This window comes from Coregonus lavaretus (assembly GCF_964263955.1).
Source record: "Coregonus lavaretus genome assembly, chromosome: 22".
Classification (NCBI taxonomy): Eukaryota; Metazoa; Chordata; class Actinopteri; order Salmoniformes; family Salmonidae; genus Coregonus; species Coregonus lavaretus.
The window spans coordinates 27,129,118-27,148,746 of NC_140009.1; the positions used below are offsets into that span (position 1 = coordinate 27,129,118).

Consider the following 19,629-nt stretch of genomic DNA (forward strand, 5'->3'; position numbering starts at 1 on the left):
TAAACACTTGGTTTCTGGCCAAATTTTATCTTTCAAAATGGCACCCGGCACCCGCTGCTTTGATACAATCAGATTTTCCTGTTAACCTATCCAAAGCACCTCATTGGGGCCGAGTGAATAACATTGAATAACACCTCTGTCTGGTCCTGTCTCAGCTCGGCCCAGCTCAGTGCATAGTATAGTAGATAGGTGTATAGTGACGTTCCAGGGTCTTTGTTCAGTCCTGACATGGCTATTCGGAGCCCTTTGTTCTAGGCAAAGAGGCCCATTCATGGCACTGCCGGGGGAACAAATTGAATCTGGTTGACAATTAATAGCTCTGTGCCATGTTTAATTAAGAGCATGTAGCCAGTGAGAGAGGGCGGAAGCGACGGAGGGATGTGTCGGAGATAAACAGAACAGAATGAAGAGGAGAGAGAGAGAGAGAGAGAGAGAGAGAGAGAGAGAGAGAGAGAGAGAGAGAGAGAGAGAGAGAGAGAGAGAGAGAGAGAGAGAGAGAGAGAGAGAGAGAGAGAGAGAGAGAGAGAGAGAGAGAGAGAGAGAGAGAGAGAGAGAGAGAGAGAGAGAGAGAGAGAGAGAGAGAGCTAGTATGACCCAAACAATAGGAGCAGGGCCACTGGGTCGTCTGGCTCATTGATCCACTGCCTGCTGTCTGGACAGAGGATCCTTTTCAAAGAGAAAGGCTGCACCTCCCTCTCCTTCTCTCTCGGAATAGTCTCAAGTTTTAGAGGGGAGAGAGATCGGAGACAGATAACACACATTGTGGAGATTGGACAATGCAGATAGGCTATAAAAACCAGGGTATGGACGAGGGAAGGAGAGAGGTAGCTCCATAAAACCTTGTTAAAAACTGTGGAGGAAAAAGCTAAAGCCAAGCAGATGTATTTCACTTCAGCGATAACGTTCCTCTCTGATGGGAAATTACCTTGATGTGATGATGATGATTTATGTTTTAGTTAGTCATTCACGGTAGGTTCATATGGTATTGCACACTCAAGAGGGTTACCAGTACACCAGACTACAGCGATAGGACTGGTCTGACTGAACCAGGGCCTGTTGTTGAGAAGTTAAATGTTGTCAAGAGGAAACTCTGGCTGGATTGGATTTTGTCTGCCTGTGACCTTCATTCCTGGTTATTGTAATGTGAACACAAAGAGGCAGCGAGCCAGGAGAGGAGAGAGGGAGGAGAGAGGAAGGAGAGGAGAGAGAGAGGGAGGAGAGAAGAGAGGGAGGAGAGGAGAGAGAGAGTGCTTGCCTCCTGACAGCCTGTCTGATAGCCCAACAATAGAATAGCAGTCATGTCCAGCCAGCTCAATGTGATGCGATGCGCTGGACAGATAGCACAACACACACATCAATGAAACCATGCATGCTAGCCTACCCTCCTCCAGAAAGAACAATCAAATCAGTCAGTGCAGACGTGTGTGTGTGTTTCTGTGGGATAATTGTGTGTGTGTGCATTCATACTGGAATGAGTGTGTATTTGTGTGTGAAGAGGAAATGGGCGATATGGGCGAGTGGACGATCCCCTCATGGTGACGAGCATGAAGAAGAGAAAAACCCTCATTCTTTTTGCTGGCTAATTGGCCTGAGCAGTGTCTCTGTGATGGCTGTGTCTCTGGTGATATTATTATGGCCTTGTCTTTTCTCTCCTTTCTCTAGCGGAGCAGACTGCTCTCTTAAAGCAGAGTACTGTACACACTTCATATCTTTATCGACACCTTCTGCCCTTTACCTCTGTCTCCCGTTTCTCCCTTCCTGCCTGTCTGCCTAGCTATGTCTGTCTGCCTGCCTGTCTGTCTGTCTGTCTGTCTGTCTGTCTGCCTAGCTATGTCTGTCTGTCTGTCTGTCTGTCTGTCTGTCTGCCTGCCTAGCTATGTCTGTCTGCCTGTCTGTCTGTCTGCCTGTCTGTCTGCCTAGCTATATCTGTCGGTCTGCCTGTCTGTCTGCCTAGCTATGTCTGTCTGTCTGCCTGTCTGTCTGCATGTCTGTCTGCCTAGCTATGTCTGTATGTTTGCCTGCCTGTCTGTCTGCCTAGCTATGTCTGTCTGTCTGCCTGTCAGACTGCATGTCTGTCTGCCTAGCTATGTCTGCCTGTCTGTCTGCCTGTCTGTCTGCCTAGCTATGTCTGTCTGTCTGCCTGCCTGTCTGTCTGCCTAGCTATGTCTGTCTGTCTGCCTGTCTGTCTGTCTGCCTAGCTATGTCTGTCTGCCTGTCTGCCTGTCTGTCTGCCTAGCTATGTCTGTCTGTCTGCCTGTCTGTCTGCATGTCTGTCTGCCTAGCTATGTCTGTATGTCTGCCTGCCTGTCTGTCTGCCTAGCTATGTCTGTCTGCCTGCCTGCCTGTCTTCCTAGCTTTGTCTGTCTGCCTGCCTGTCTGCCTAACTATGTCTGTCTGTCTGTCTGTCTGTCTGTCTGTCTGTCTGTCTGTCTGCCTGCCTAGCTATGTCTGTCTGTCTGTCTGTCTGTCTGTCTGTCTGCCTGCCTGCCTGTCTGTCTGCCTAGCTATGTCTGTCTGTCTGTCTGTCGTAGAGCTGTACCAAAAACATTCCTTACTTCTGTGTATCACAGTCTCCTCTGAGCTAGTGTAACACATCTCCCTCCTGTCTTTCTCTCTCGGACTCCTTTCAGTACATTTTACTCTGTTGTACTTAAAGACCGGTTCTCACTTCATCTTTGGATTTGGACTGTCATGATCTGAACAAGAGAAACGTTATACAGTAGCCAATATCACTAGCCTATATCCAGAACACAGTGGGACTTTCTTTTTGAGCGCCTGCTGTGCACACACATATACACACCCACACACACCTTCGCCACGTGACCGAAAGAACCCACGGCTGAGCGGTCAAAGGGAGGCGCAATTTCATAGAGAGCCCAGTAGGGGTTCTGGGGTGCGTCTCGGATTGGTAGTTAGAAATTGGTTTCACGCTAGGGTGCTCTTGTCATTTGGCCGTGCTTAATAGTGGAATTCAGGATCATTCAGCCATTCATTGATTCTGGGGGCTGAAATAAATAGGCTCTCAGACTTGCATGAGGCTCGTTTCACCTCATTCTGTCCTTTTTAGGGAGATTGGTAGACTCTCCCTCTGGTTGCCTAACAGCATGGTGGCCTTGGAATGACATCCTGGCCTCAGAGCCATACGAAACATACTTTACGTATTTCTGAGCACCTACTAATGGTCTAGTTACTTTAGACAGAAACTAAAGTAGGGAGGTTGGTCGGGGAGGATGGGTAGACGTAATCAGCGATAATCTTGTTCGAGACGCGTCGGGGACAACTGCATCATTTTAGATAACCCTTATTCTAAACTTAACCCAATTCACCTAACCTGCTAATTAAATGATCCTAACCTTTGTTGTTAGTTCCCCTAACCATCTAATTTGTATGCTATTGTACGACCGGGTACGACGTATGATACTAGCTATACATCCTCTAATTTGTATGATATTGTACGACCGCTATTCCATTCATAATGTAACCTAACTAAACGTAATACACTACATGACCAAAAGTATGTGGACAACTGATTGTCGATCATCTCATTCCAAAATCATGGGCATTAATATGGAGTTGGTTCCCCCTTTGCTGCTATAACAGCCTCCACTCTTCTGGGAAGGCTTTACACTAGATGTTGGAACATTGCTGCGGGGACTTGCTTCCATTCAGCCACAAGAGCATTAGTGAGGTCGGGCACTGATGTTGGGCGATTAGGCCTGGCTCGCAGTCGGCGTTCCAATTCATCCCAAAGGTGTTCGATGGGGTTGAGGTCAGGGCTCTGTGCAGGCCAGTTAAGTTCTTCCACAACGATCTCCACAAACTATTTCTGTATGGATCTCGCTTAGTGCACGGGGGCATTGTCATCCCCAAACTGTTGCCACAAATTTGGAAGCACAGAATTGTCTAGAATGTCATTGTATGCTGTAGCGTGAAGGTTTCCCTTCACTGGAACAAAGGGGCCTGAACATTATTCCTCCTCCATCAAACTTTACAGTTGGCACTATGCATTGGAGCAGGTAGCGTTCTCCTGGTATCTGCCAAACCCAGATTTGTCCATCGAACTGCCAGATGGTGAAGTGTGATTCATCACTCCAGAGAACGCATTTCCACTGCTCCAGAGTCCAATGCCGGCGAGCTTTACACCACTCCAGCCGACGCTTGGCATTGCGCATGGTGATCTTAGGCTTGTGTGCGGAAGCTCGGCCATGGAAACCCACTTCATGAAGCTCCCGATTAACAGTTATTGTGCTGATGTTGCTTCCAGAGGCAGTTTGGAACTCGGTAGTGAGTGTTGCAACCGAGGACAGATTATTTTTTACACGCTTCAGCACTCGGGGGTCCCGTTCTGTGAGCTTGTGTGGCCTACCAGCGGCTGAGCCGTTGTTGCTTCTAGACGGTTCCACTTAACAATAACATCACTTACAGTTGATCGGTTAGCTCTAGCAGGGCAGAAATTTGACGAACTGACTTATTGTAAAGGTGGCATCCTATGACGGTGCCACGTTGAAAGTCACTAATCTCTTCAGTAAGGACATTCTACTGCCAATTTATGTCTATGGAGATTGCATGGCTTTGTGCTCGATTTTATTAAATGTCCATGACAACTCCTGTCAGCAACAGGTGTGGCTGAAATAACCAAATCCACTCATTTAAAGTGGTGTCCACATACTTGTGTATATATAATGTATATCACACTAAATGGAGTGTCACAGATTTATGTACAGAATAATACGAATTACACTGAGACCATGTTGGGAATGAAGTCTGATGTCATGTCATTGATGTGGGTGGTACTAGGCATACCTGGATTGCTTTGTCCCATCATTGTGTGGCTGACAGGTGGTCTTTGACTTGTGGAATCATTACAAGCTTTATCTTGTTATAATGCCTATATAGCACTATATTTCATCTGTCAGGAAAAAACTTCAATCATGTTGTACAGTACATAGTTGATCAGCTGGTAGATATCCTATTTAAAACATTACAAATGTGCTATTTATTTGTATTGGATTTACAGCAGTATACCTTGGTTCTGAGTTCTGAGTTGAAGAGGAGAGAAAAGTACAGCAGGTGGGGCTGGTGGGGAAGGTGGGGAAGGTCAGCGTCATGGAGCCAGGCGAGGAATATTGTGAGCTCCGTCCAGCTCAGTTCTCCTCTGTTGGTGCGTCAGCGGGGGTACAGGCGTCCTGCTGTAGGAATGATGAAGAGGACGTGGTATGGAACACCAGAGGTCACAGAGCCAGGGGGGGGGCAAGACTCTACCACTGTCTGCCCAAAAGTACTCTTTATCAATGCTATGCTCAAGTATAGCCCTGTCACAATGGTTTGAACATTTGAGGTACCCCACTATTTGTATCGAGAAAGGTTTAGAACAGATAAATAATTTGTATATGCACCTGATCAAAAAAAATATACATATATACAATGGCTAAGCATCCAGACAAGGAAAGTTGTTGCTGTGTTTCCAAATAGAGGGTTTTCTGCAATGTTGTCATACAGTATGACTTGAAAGATCACTGGAAAGTACTTGATGGACATTAGCTGATGGGAGGGAGGGATGGATGGATGGATGGAGGGGTTTTGAATAATGGAGTATATTTCTACAGTGATGTGTGTGAGAGAGGGTTGATGTTGATGTACAGTAACATTGTTCTGCTTTGATTGACTGCTCAATCCTCGTCTTTTGATTGATTGTTTAATCGATTGATAGATCAATCGTTCGATCAACCCTCCTTGTCAGGTTCCTGTCCCAGAATGTTAGTACCTGGCATTAAAAAGACTCCAGTAGGGGAGTTTGGCTAGCCTTGTATCTAAACTGAGTTTGCCATGTTTCCAAACTGAAGTGAAACTGTTGTGGAACGTAGCTAAATCAGTTTGGATGCCGTGCCAGAGTTTGGCTGTGGTTCCCACAAATTGTTCTATTGCAAAAAGTGATCCATTTGTTTTGTCTAATTGGTGTTCCTTGAGACAATAGTGCCATATTTTCTTTATTTTGGTCTTTTATTTTTGAAAGCCTTTTTCTCGTGGAGACGACAGCAGGTTAACTAACTGGCCACTGCTTGGTTTGTTTTAATGGTAGGGAGAGCTGCTTTAACAACATGGAAATTGTTTAAATATCAGAACAGGGAAATGTCCATTAGATAAAGATAATGAGATTGATTTGTTAATAAATGAATGAACTGAAGATTTAAATGAAATAGTGAGTCTGTATGGTTGTCATGGTTATACATTGCCTAATAACTTTTGGGGTCTTTCTTTTCACGTGATGTTGATTAAGACAAAACCTTAACGAGGAGGAAGTGGAACCCAGATATGTAATATAATACATAGTTATCTGATTCTGTACTAGTGGCTAAAACCTGTCACTTAGCAAATAATTGTGTAAACAAATTAAATGCAATGTAAAAGGTCAAGGGTTAAAATAAAAAATATTATATCATAAAAAAATATAATTAAAAAAAGACTCTACCACTGTCTGCCCAAAAGTACTCCTGAAAGCTTACAGCCAGAGAGTGAGAGAGAGAAAATACTTGCTACCAAAGATACTCTTCTCAATGGTAAACCTGAAGGGGGCCCATATTGTATGTCATATTAGTGTTCTAACTCTATTTTCTACTTATTTCTTTACAATGAGGCCCTGTTGATGACTTACATCAGTTACCTTATAAGACCGTAGCACTAACCACTAAGTCCTATTGCAGACTAATTACGGCTAGATGGATTCCTTTAATTTCACTCACTTTATGTCCCTCTCTCATCACACGTGCCTCTGACACCACCACACCATAGATCTATTCCCATATAAATCACTCTTCTCTCTCTTCCATCTTCCCTCTTTATCGCCTTCTTGATCACCCTGCACTCTATTTGTCCTTCTCCTTTTATTTGTTACTCACTTCCTTTCAATCTTTCTCTATGCCTCGAAACCTTTCCTCTTCTCTGTCTGTCTGTCTCATACACCCACGTGCACTATACACATGCACATGTAATGCACACACAGACACGTACACACTTAGCAGTGGGTGGGCGAGCCTCTTGTGTTGTGGTACTCTGTGGGTTAGAGGTGGGAGTTGGGCGTGTGGAGGCTGACCATCACACTGCCTCTCTCAGGGCTAAATGAATACATCCTCTCAAAGAACAGTTTCATTTCCATCGGAGACGGCAGCCGTGGCACCAAAGCCAAAACAATTTCACTAAGTGCCAACTCCCTCTCTCCCTGGTCGGCGTCCCCGCCTCCCTCCGTCTGCCCGCCCGCCTGCCTGCACCCAGTGTCTCTCCTCTCCAGTCACGCTCACCCATTATGTTGTCTGCTTGTTACACTGTAACACCCACAGACATGGTAAACAAACAGGTAGAAAAGCACAGTGTAGAGTGGTGGAGCAGTATTCTATACTATACCATTGATTGTGGAAGCAGGGAGGCATGCAGAAGGAGAGTGGAGGAGGCTCCCGAGGAGAGAAGCCTCAGCCAGCCAGCGTCTCCCATAGATGACAACCAGCATGTGAAACAGAAAGACCAGCAACTGGAAAACATCTAAGCCATTCAGGATCAATGTAGGATTGATCACAGTGTAGCTATGTATAATGTAGACCAGTGGAATGGACGGCTTTCCCCTCATCGTCCCATGCAGGCCAGGGAGAGCCTTAGCTGTAGCTGCGGTAAATACCTGAAGTGTGTTTTAAACATACAAAGAAGATGTAAGCCAGGACGCTTCTTACTATTAACCAGGTAGAGTAGGTATGGTAAGAGAAAGTAGCTCTACACTCTTACAGGATACTTACAGGATAATTTACTGTACTGCTCCAGGAACAGTTCACCCAAGATGATGAGCCTCAGCAGGATTGTGTGGATGGGTGGTTGCCGTGTTGGTATTGTGGGACATCGTGTTGTGGAGACAGAGCATTGTGGGTAGGATGGAGCAGCAGCAGGTAGAGCGTTCCGTTAGGGGTGATAAAACAGAGGCAGCAGCGTGTCGTCCCCTGCTGTCTGGGCATCCCTAGGAAGTCCCCTGCAGGTTGCAGCAGGTCTTAATGGGCAGGGTGGTGGAGTACAGGGCATCTTTAAAACCTGCTCAGGGACTCATAGAACAGCCTCAAACCACCTCGCCCCACTCCAGCAGATGCCAAGTGCAGCTGTCAACACACACAATTGTTAATCCTCTCTCTTTTGCTAGCTCCTTCTAGTACTTGCGTCCTCCGTACTATGCTGCATCCTATAGTAGCACTAATCCAGCCCTCACTCTCCTTTAGGCAAGCTGAGGTAAAGTTACTTGAACAAAGTTTATAGGTCTTCATTTTATCCACTTGTACATTCACAGTAAAATATCTTTGTTTTTTCTTTATCGTTTTCCGTACTGCTTTAATCGGTTTTCTTTGCCTGACGACTCGTCCTGAATTAAATGCTGCTGCTTTATTGATTGCTACATACATTCAGTCTGAATCTTCCATCCTAGAAGCCGTTTGTGTGACTTCAAAATGAGGGGTGTTGTAAACAAATTCATCAGCGATTGGATCGCCTCTAACAAATCTAACCAGAGTATCAAAGTTGATAGCGTCATCATGTAGGCTGGCTCTGCCCCAACCCATTGGTTTCTGGGACCAAACAAGTGTTTTATTCCATGGCTACACCTTTTCCCAACAATGAATAATATGACACATTTCCATTGTTCAAAAAGTTACAATCCTACAATCTTATCTTCCCTCTAGTTAAAATGATATACCTTGAATCAGTACATTACAAATTCAATAATTATAAACAAAAAAGACCCAATGATTCACCGTGGGGGCTGCATTTTGAAGGTTTGAATGGATGCAGACTTTTAATCAGACCTTTACTCTTCTCTTTCACTCCCCCTATCTCTCTCTCTCTCCCTCCATGTCCCTGACTCCATCTCTCCTGTGTCTAATTGCATCTCTCTCTCTCTCTCCCTCCATGTCCCTGACTCCATCTCTCCTGTGTCTAATTGCATCTCTCTCTCTCTCTCCCTCCATGTCCCTGACTCCATCTCTCCTGTGTCTAATTGCATTTGAATTTGTCTTCCGGGATCCCTTGATACTGGAGCAGCTATCCACGCTCCCACCTCTCTCCCTCCTCTCCTCCTCTCCTCCTCTCCTCTATTCCATTTGCGTCATGGGCTGCCCTGGAGGAAATATCAGATGACCTGGCTCTCCACACAGAGCCTGGGATCCTGTGGACCTGGGTCATCAGGGAGGCTCTTCTCACCATATCCATCTTCAACCCCCGCCCCTTTCCACTCATACAGCTTCCTGCTTTCAAGTGCAGGCCAAGGTCAAAGACAGCAGTACCGTCAGGCAGGATACATTCCGTCATTCCCCAGGCCTCAACTAAAGCATGGCCAGAGGCACTGTGCTACTATATACCCTATCCTAACCTGTCCTATGCTCTATGATGATTCTCAAGTGCCATTAGCAGAGGCTGCTAATCAATACACTGTAGAAAATTGTTTTTCTAAGAGCTTTCGATTAAAATAGCTTTTCATTAGTGCCATTATGCTAGACAATGACTGAAAAAGACAAGTAATGGCTCAAAATAGGGAAAATAACTGTTGAACCTGGTTTTCATAGACATGCTGCACTGTATTCTTAAAGGCTCATACTTGCCAGGTAGTAAACCCATCTTTTCTCTGTCACTGTTTTGATAAAGATGTATTTGGGGAAAATGTATCCATCACCTAGTAGCATGGATGGATGATTGTATTCGTATGGCAGGGGTGTATGCCTCCAAGACATGAGACCCCGTCTACCTCACCTCAGTGCTTCTCTGACTTTTTCAGATCAAATGCTCCGTTGCACTTTGGTAGAGAGAGCCATTATGGATGGGTGTTTAGAGACAGGTGTCTGATGCACCCTGACTCAGGGTCCCTGAGATAATGCCAAAATACTAATATCTCCCTTTTAATGGAACAGCAACCGTTGTTTCAAGTGATCAGGTCTGTCATTCCAAACAGGGGAGTGTTGATCCTCTCAACGCCTCTCTTCACACATATAAATCAAAACTAGCCTAGCCGCGAGGAACAGAACACCAACAAACAGCTAGGCAGCCAGCCAGGCAGGGAGCTAACCTGGCCCCTAGGTCACCCAGCCTTTGACTAACTGACTTAAGTGCAGAAAAGTCGCATCATGGCATGTGAGAGGGGTTAATGAGGTGATGAAGTCTTTCTGATCAGCTTCACAAAGGAACTGCCCTCGCTCGACGCTCGCTCCCCAGACAGTCATTACGGTTGATTTTAAGACAAAGACATGGTCAAATGGTGTTTATTTTCTGTGGAGTGGCTGCCGCCTCCCTCCTTCTCTCTTGTTTGGGTGCCAGAAAATAAAATAGGGTGAATATGTTAGTGTCATCTCTCATTTCAAATAGGAAGACATTCAAAGCGTGATTTTGCAACTTTCACCGTGTGAAAATATCATTTGACAAGTGGGAGGCAGTGAAAGGCAAAGCCAGACGTCTCAGACTGAATCTCGTTTGGAGGCTTTCACCTCAACGTTTAGAAAATCACGACACACTGAGGAGACAGTGACTGTGTGACTGCTAGGAGGGAGACGGGACAGACACAACAGAGATAGCTGGGTTAGGAATGACACCCTGTGAAGTGTTAAGGTAATCATATGCCAAGCAGAGACAGGTCACAGTAATCAGCCTCTCTGATTGTAACAGGCTTATGGAGAAGAGGATGCACAAACAAACTCTTTCAAGGTCTCTAATTTCTCCCATGAACTGATAGATGACTCTGTCATGTAGCTAGCGTACTATCTGTGCTCACCGTACACGTACTTGTCACAGCTTTGGAGAGAGACAAAATAAACATATGAGATGGCTGGGCTACAGCAGCAAACAGCTGCATGTTGTTTTCTTTACTAAATGAAAGGGCTCTTTGCATTCATTCCCTGTGTCAATTACAGAGACTAGCTACTGATCATGCTCTCGTTTTCACAGCTAGTCTGTGTTGATTGGTGCTGTTTACCCAGTTTTGCTGCGAGGGAGTTGAGTTTACCTTGTGCTGAGCAAGACAAACAGCTAGACATAGTAACACATGGACTAACTATTGCTGTATATTTGAATGAGTGGAGTAAGTTGAAGTAGAGATGTGCCCTGCGGGGCTAGCGTTTGACCTGTGAGTCAGAGTGGGTGAGACATAGTGTACTAGGTTTGACCTGGCTGCAATTGAGAGAGGTATACATAGTATACTGAAAGGCTGGTTGTGTGAATATTTCCCCTTTGTGATGGAGTGCAGGCCTGAGGCAGTAAGGTCTGCCGATAGAGTCCAGAGCTCGTTGACAGCTGCTGGCTTGACTTTGATGCACCCTCAGCTAGCCTTGCCCTCCGCTCTGCCTCACTCTGCTCTGTTCTGCCCATGAAGCGTGTGCAGTCAACCTGAAAGCAGCACTAGCCTCTCATTACGCCGCCCAAACAAGCTTTGTCTCTTTGCAGCTGTTTAACGGCCGCACGTCTGTTTTTGTTTGTTTTCTCGCCGTAAGATTATTGCACCTTTATGGTTGATCGGGGGCTTGGAGAAATCCCTGCATCTGTTCAGAGAGAGGGGGGATGATAAAGAGAGAGAGAGAGAGAGAGAGGAGAGAGAGAGAGAGAGGAGAGAGAGAGAGAGAGAGAGAGAGAGAGAGAGAGAGAGAGAGAGAGGAGAGAGAAGAGAGAGAGAGAGAGAGGAGAGAGAGAGAGAGAGAGAGAGAGAGAGAGAGAGTGAGAGAGAGAGAGAGAGAGAGAGAGAGAGAGAGAGAGAGAGAGAGAGAGAGAGAAAGAGAGCCTCCAACCACTCCTCTTTTATTTACCGGACTGACTGGGCCCACTATTTCATCTCCTGCTGCCCAGCCTGGCCGGCTGACTTTTAAGACAAGTGATGGAGAGGACTGAGGCACTAATAGGCACTGAAGTCACCGGAGGAGGTTACACCCGCTATTTATTCCTCCCAAAATGAACAATCCTCCCAACAGCATCTGCCTCTTTTAGGAGGGAGGGAGGAAATTAATGTAGTATTCACCCTTTTATTGTAATTTCTTTCATAATATATGCAGAAAAGTAACTTTTTTGTTAGTGGTAGTGCTGCACACACACACAAAAAAATGTCTAGTCTATTTTATCCAGCCCTTATGTACTGTAGTCTCTCTCCTACACCTTTGATGAGGAGACAGGTGCTAGTTACCATATGTGAATATTCCACTCAGATATGTACTTGGCCACAACAGTGTAGTCTTGGTTGGCACAGTAAATGTACCATCCTCTCAGTTCTCCTTGTTATCCATATGCTTCTAGTCTCAGAGGCCTGAATGTACATATTTGTTTCTTTCACTTAAAAAGATGTACACCACTGTACATTCTCTTCATTTTATTGTAGCTTCTTCCTAATCAAACCCCTAGCTACACACTGCAAGAACAGCTCCAGCCCTTTAGCTCTTCTTGACAGCTTTACCCCCCCTCACTCTACCCTTCTCCCCATCTCATCCTCATCTCCACTTAATGCTGCCTCCATCTTGTCATGCCGTGGCTGCCTCCCCTCCAGTCATTATGGCAGGGGGACAGGAAGTTAATCAACGCTGTATTATCTCCCAGCCTGCACCTGGAGGCCAGGGTGCCAGTCATGCTATCCCCTCCCCAGCGGATCCCTGCCAGCCTGGGATCCCTCCTTACCCTGGCTCCCTCCTTACCCTGGTTCCCACAGCAACCCCTTGGGAAGGCTCAGCCAGGCTCTGGTTGTGGTGATGCCTGCCAGGACACCCAGGGGGAGGCTGCTACTCAGCTCCTAGCCATAGATGTTTAAAACACTGGGCTCTCTGAGACTGTGGGTTTATTCTGCCAATTGTATCTCTTATTGCTGCTATTTCCGTTGCTGCTTCTCCTGTTATTGTTGACATTATTGCCCCGTGTGGACAGGAGAAGTAACCACACACATGAAGGGACATATTGTGGAAGCAGAGCCCATATACACAAAAGTTTGTTCACACTCCTATGTGAACACACCCACAACACACGGAGACACACACACATCCCTAGATATTGAAAGATGATATTATACTATGAGATGGCACCAGGTCTCTCCTCCATGCCTCCTTATCTGTCTCTCTGTCTGTCTCTCTTTTTGTCTGTCTGTCTGTCTGAGCAGCTGATAAATGCTCTGGCTGAGGGATAAATTGCTGGCTGTCACTGGTAATCATGAGGTTGTCTGGCAGCATCCAAAGTGCTTTTATTTCTGCCCATTAGTTTGGTGTAAAAATGGGTAGGTAGCTCTGCCTTTATTCTCTGACTGATGCAGGAGCCACTGTGATCACTGAAAACACGGCAGCGTATCTCTATTATCTTCATCTACGCCACTGTCTATCTATAGTAGCTATAGAATCTCCTTTACAGTAGATGTATAGGACTGTAAAGGACTCTATAGCATCCACATACTAGCTATCCTTGTTCCAGTACATGTCATCCTGTACTGTGTGAGTGGTGTGTGCTGATTGTTCCTAGGTTAAAGAGTGGATGGCTTCATAGAGGGGGGAGGGGCGGGGGGGGGGGATCAAAGGGTTTTGGGGGAGGATCGGACCAAACATTTTAAAAGCCGCTCTCTGAATGTGGAACTCTGGAGACGTCAATCTGTGTGAGAAGCACCTTGAAGTCTTCTGTTCTGATGAGAGGCTGATCAAAGTCTGCTGAACAAAGAGGGTCTCGAAAGATGATCTGAACTCAGCTGTTATGTGCTGCATCTCTTGTTTCTGTCTGTCTACTGTGTGCTACTTTACCCAATCTTCATTTACCTGGCTGATCCTATTGGAGCTTCGGGCCTCTCATCTCTGTGCTCCCTCTGTGTTTGTGCTGTGTGTTCTCCTGTCTGAATGTCAATGAATCGTGGTCTCAACAATGTATTAGCAACATCAGCTCCTGGTGATTAAAGATGACATATCTAAGCCTTTCTTTCTTTCTTTCTTTCTTTCTTTCTTTCTTTCTTTCTTTCTTTCTTTCTTTCTTTCTTTCTTTCTTTCTTTCTTTCTTTCTTTCTTTCTTTCTTTCTTTCTTTCTTTCTTTCTTTCTTTCTTTCTTTCTTTCTTTCTTTCTTTCTTTCTTTCTTTCTTTCTTTCTTTCCCTCTTCTCCTCTCTCCCGTTCTCCTTTCTCACAGGAGATCGCAGCTTACTTGATAACATTTGAAAAGCATGAGGAATGGCTAACAACGTCCCCTAAAACAAGGTACGTGAGTCTTCCAAGAAACAACTGCAAATAACATTTTCTTCACAGGAAAAGCCACACTGTGCCTTTTAGTTTTTAGGCTTTACTTCACAGACTGATAAAAAAAAAATATATCTGTCTCGTGCTGAGAACCAGGAATCCCTACTGCACCACTCAGGACACCACTCCCTTCATGTCAAGAGTTAGATAGATGTTTAATATTACAAGCTGCCTGATATCAGTTTGGAAAACTTTGCACCTTTCAGAAGCTATTTGAACCAGACGATGGAATATTAATGTTGACTAATAATTGCCTTTTAGCGGGCCAATTAACACAACATGCACTCCTCTGGTCTCCGCTGTGAATGTGATGCTAATGTATTGGTATCTGTCTGCACATTCACACACTCTCCAATAGAAAGAACTGGGGTTGAATTGAGGGCTTTTTCTGCGTGGGCCAGGAGAGAGACAGAGGAGAATGTGGATATGAATGTCAATAAGAGGTAACTTTTGGAAAATACAAAATGATGGCAGCACAGTGATGATATCCATGATAAGTAGCAAACAGTATGCCAAAACTCCTAAACGCCATGTCCTATCAACGTATTTGTTCGTGTCTGACACATGGAATTAAATGTCAACAGTGTTAATGTTATTTCCACGGCAACATTATTTACTCTTATTTCTACAACGGGTAGTTCCCATCCTGGATGCTGATAGGCTGCAGCACAGTTCAAGACATATATATATTTATTTGACGCCGGTAGCTCTTCACTTTTACTAATCTCCCAGTGTTAGGCAGTTCTGGGTTTGCCTTGCTTGGCCTACTCCAGCCTTCCTCTGTCTACCTCTCCATCCTTCCCATTCTCTTCTGTCTGTATGGAGCGAACACAGAACCCACACAGTCCAACATACACTGATCTAACACATCCTGATGAGGAATCCTCACACATGCAGCGAGCCATCCGTGGTGTTATTAACAGTCCTCATCCATGTGTAACTGTACTGTTGGCACTCTGACACACAGATCACTCCTCCCATTCCTCTCCTGTTCCTCACCTCTGCCTGCCAGGGACATTTATAATGGTTCCACATAAAGAAAGTGCCAATTAGTTTTCCTGTGTAATTGTATAAGATGGCCTCTAATCTACACCTTTTTATCATCAACCCACAACAATTAACTCAACACACCAGGCCTCCTTGTCGTCAGACACCAGTGGAATATTTTACATTAGGCCCATGTTATTAACTGCTGTCTCCAGGAACATGTAAAACAGCAGGCTCTGTTATCTAGTTGTACTAACCGTAACTGGAATGAAAAACCCGGGGAAATTGAACACTCAGCGGTATTAACATAAGTACAGGAGCAGTACTCTGGAGAATGCTGGGACTGATAGACAGTAACAGGGAAAGCTTGAGGCTTGAGTCACACATTGTCCAATCAGCATCCAGTTGGACTATAATGGTGAGAGTGGGTGGTGGAGTCTCTGTGACTCACTGTCACCAGTCTGCTGGGTCCTAGAGGAGCCAAGTCTGGGTGCTGATGTCTCAGTAGATGTGGCACTGAGGGATGAGATGAAGGCTGGGGGCCAGATAGAGCCACAGACCCTACATAGTAGTGGACAGGAGCAGAGCTGCACTTGACATGGATGAGAGGAGCTGCTTTATTATGGCTGTTATGGCGTTTATGTAGGGGGCCGGGCGAGGAGAGGAGTAGAGGGGCTGGGGCTGGAAAGGGGGAGGCTGGTGGAGTGTTTGTGTTCCTGGAGCAGTCTGTCAGAGAGAGAGGGTAAAATGTTGTGACAGACAGGGTAGCAGGGTGATTGATGGGAGTCTGATTGATGTGCTGTAACCTTTCTCCTACAGCACTTTACTGAGAGGTCACAGGTCAGGGTTCACACAAGGGAGAGCGTGTGCTTAGGGCCTGGACGGAGGGCCATTTGTCATCACACACACCTCGGAGTGCGTAGCCAGGTCATAAACATGCTGAAGGGAGAGGGGAGTGGGGGAGAGGGGGAACGGGGTGAATAGAGAGCTCAAGGAGCTGACACCAGCTGTTTGACCAAGGTGACACAAAACCCAGGACATGGCCTGCATGGAGATGCCATGACAGACTGCCAACACACTGCCAACATGGATGATAAGTAATGAATAGGCAAATAAGGAGTGAGTGTAGTGAGTGGTATTACATGTGCACATTTGATCTATTAGCTATTTATTACATGGAACGAGCCACCAACTGAATATTCATTCCATCCAGTGTTTGTGTTGGTTTGTTTTAGGTCCGATCTGTTTGTTTATCCTTCCTGAAACAGAAGAGGCTTGGCAGCAGCCAGGGGAGAGAAGTCGAGCGGCAGAGTGATTGATGTGCCGAGTCCTAGTAATACACATTCCCTTTCAGATAGGAAGTGCAACAGCGCTTAAAATCAATAGCAGCGCTCTCCCACTAACTGCTAGAACAGCACTACAGCTAATTCAGGCCGCACCTGTCAGAGCCAGGGAAATCTTTCCCAACTCGGCCGGGCCTTACACTTTAATTTACACCCCAACACTAGAGCGAGCTGCCTGTGCTGGCTTCCATTTCCATTAGAGGGAGAGGCTGGCATTATGGCTTTAATGAACGCTTGGCCCGGGGTGTGATTTAAGATCGCTCTTACCATATACCTGTCCTCTCTCTCTGAATGGAGGGAACAGACTTAAAGGGACAATTAGGATTTCTACCCCCTGCATCCAAAGCAGATGGCGCAGATTTTCTGTGCACCTTTTTAAAGAGCGGCTTGAAGTGTTGAGGCTGGTGTGCTGCTGAGAGGACAATGAGAGCAGGACTGGACAGGGCAGGACAGGACTGGACAGGGCAGGACAGGACAGGACAGGACAGGACAGGACAGGGCAGGGCAGGGCAGGGCAGGACAGGGGAGGGCAGGACAGGACAGGACAGGGCAGGGCAGGGCAGGGCAGGGCAGGGCAGGGCAGGGCAGGGCAGGGCAGGGCAGGGCAGGGCAGGGCAGGGCAGGGCAGGGCAGGGCACGGCAGGGCAGGACAGGGCAGGGCAGGACAGGACAGGACAGGACAGGGCAGGGCAGGACAGGACAGGGCAGGGCAGGGCAGGGCAGGGCAGGGCAGGGCAGGGCAGGGCAGGGCAGGGCAGGGCAGGGCAGGGCAGGGCACGGCAGGGCAGGACAGGGCAGGGCAGGACAGGACAGGACAGGGCAGGGCAGGGCAGGACAGGACAGGGCAGGGCAGGGCAGGGCAGGGCAGGGCAGGGCAGGGCAGGGCAGGGCAGGGCAGGGCAGGGCACGGCAGGGCAGGGCAGGACAGGGCAGGGCAGGGCAGGGCAGGACAGGGGAGGGCAGGACAGGGGTGGCAAACTGACACCATAGCTCTAGATAATGATCTGTTGGGTAGTGACTAGTCAGTCAACCTCATGCTAGGCTTCATGCAATAAGGACCAGACATTTATGTCCATCACAGATGACACAAATGGATACCTGAGGAGTTTTTTGAAAGGTGTGTCCCAGGTGCAGAGTGCAGACAAGACCAGGCAGAGAGCGAACCAGTTTAGGTTGAGAGCTGTATCGGTAAAGAACAGTCTGTCAGGAGAGGTGTTGGACACCTTGGTGTCGTAGAGGGATCACTCATTAACTAGTACACTTTTAAATGACACACATTACTATTACACAGGAACTGTTTCTGATGACTGCAGCCAATCACAAAGTGTATCTGAGGGAGTGCTCCAGTCCTTTTGACCTGTGTGTGTGTGTGTGTGTGTCTTTGTTTCCTCCCCTATTCCCTTCAGTAGTCAGAGAGAACAAACACTAACTTGTTATGGCTCCTGGAAACCATAAAATGGAGCAGTGGGCTATGTCAGCTTTTCACCTCTGTTTTAACACACATACACCATGTACTCTCTTAAATTGAAACTATCAAACAATAAGTACCTCTCCACTGAGGGTCCACAATGACACTGAACCTACGGCCCCCGTGTCCCAGCGCAATAGCCCTCTCTCCTTTCCTCCCACATTCACAGCCACACTCCAAAATGAAGCAGAGTCCCTTCAGACAGCTTCCAAAGACAATGCTTTTATTAAAACCTACAGCACCAGCACCACAGCAGGCACTGACACACCAAACAACAACAGACTAGCTAAGTGTGTGTATAAGTGTGTTAGAGAGACTGTTTGTTTGTCTTTGTTTGTTAGTGTCTGTTAGTGCCTGGGTGTGGATGTCTATGATGTTGTAAGTGAGTGTGTGTGTTTGTGTTGGTGTGTTTTGCATGAGTAAGTGTAGATGTGAGTGAGTCAGTGTATCGTTCAGCTGCTGGTCAGCATTACATTCTGTGTCTGGGCCTGCCTGCTGTAGTGAATCAGTCCCATGTGTAAAGTGAACGCTTCTGTCACCTCGTCTAGCACATGGTGTGAGACGTGCTCAACTGGACTTTGTGTGTGTATGTGTGTGTGTGAGGAGGGTGTGTGATGGTGTTTGGGCCAAATGCTTTGTGGCATTGTGGGCTGGCACTGGTTCAGAGTAGAGAAGAGAGTAGGAAGTACAGTGGGGGAAGAGAGGAGGAAGTACAGGGGGGGAAGAGAGGAGGAAGGACAGGGTGGGAAGAGAGGAGGAAGTACAGGGGGGGAAGAGAGGTGGAAGTACAGGGGGGGGGAAGAGGAGGAAGTACAGGGGGGGAAGAGAGGAGGAAGTACAGGGGGGAAAGAGAGGAGGAAGGACAGGGTGGGAAGAGAGGAGGAAGGACAGGGTGGGAAAAGAGGAGGAAGTACAGGGGGGGAAGAGAGGTGGAAGTACAGGGGGGGGGGGGGGGGGAAGAGGAGGAAGTACGGGTGGGAAGAGAGGAGGAAGGACAGGAGCTTTATCTGAGGAAGTTTATTATAAGGTCTTTATAATTACATTATTTCATTATGAGAATCAGACATTGGTATGTGAGTCATCTTGCATATGGGGCATTCTATGGAATATACACTTGTCACCCAAAACAGGTATTCATACATGTCAACACATGTTTGTCAGACCTCAGAACATTTGATCTCTGTGTTGGTTGGAAGCACAGCCCTCTGAAAGCAGGCAGAGTAAAGCCTCCCCTACCCTCCCTCATCCCCCACTCTAACCGCCTGCCCTCCACACCCCACTTCGCCTGGCCTCAGAGGACATTGTGTCCCAGCCTGTCTCTCTGCCAAGCCAAGGGCCTCACCAAGGGCGGTCATGCCAGCCTGGGGCCCCCTGGGCTGGGGGACAAATCCACCAGGGAGACGGTAGCGGCTAGAGGAGAGGTTACCCAGAAAAAAACATGAAGGAGAATGAGAGAGAGGGAGAAAGTGAAAAATTGACATGAGAGGGAGAGTGAAGACGATGGAGCGAGAGCGGTTGAGAAAATGGAAACATGTCGATAAGAGAAGAGACTAGACGAGGTGGCAATGGGGGGAGTCATGATGGATGTGGTG

At 46.9% G+C, this 19,629-nt stretch overlaps 1 protein-coding gene across 1 annotated transcript in view; it reads left to right on the top strand.

The window, feature by feature from the left end:
• Positions 1 to 19,629, top strand: part of camta1a (calmodulin binding transcription activator 1a) — a gene marked incomplete at its 3' end in the record, with an annotated part of 435,119 nt that overhangs the window by 172,746 nt on the left and 242,744 nt on the right. The window contains exon 4 of the mRNA XM_084187479.1: positions 14,133 to 14,200. Within this exon, the coding sequence (XP_084043605.1) occupies positions 14,133 to 14,200 (68 nt within the window). The remainder of the gene's footprint in view (positions 1 to 14,132; positions 14,201 to 19,629) is intronic.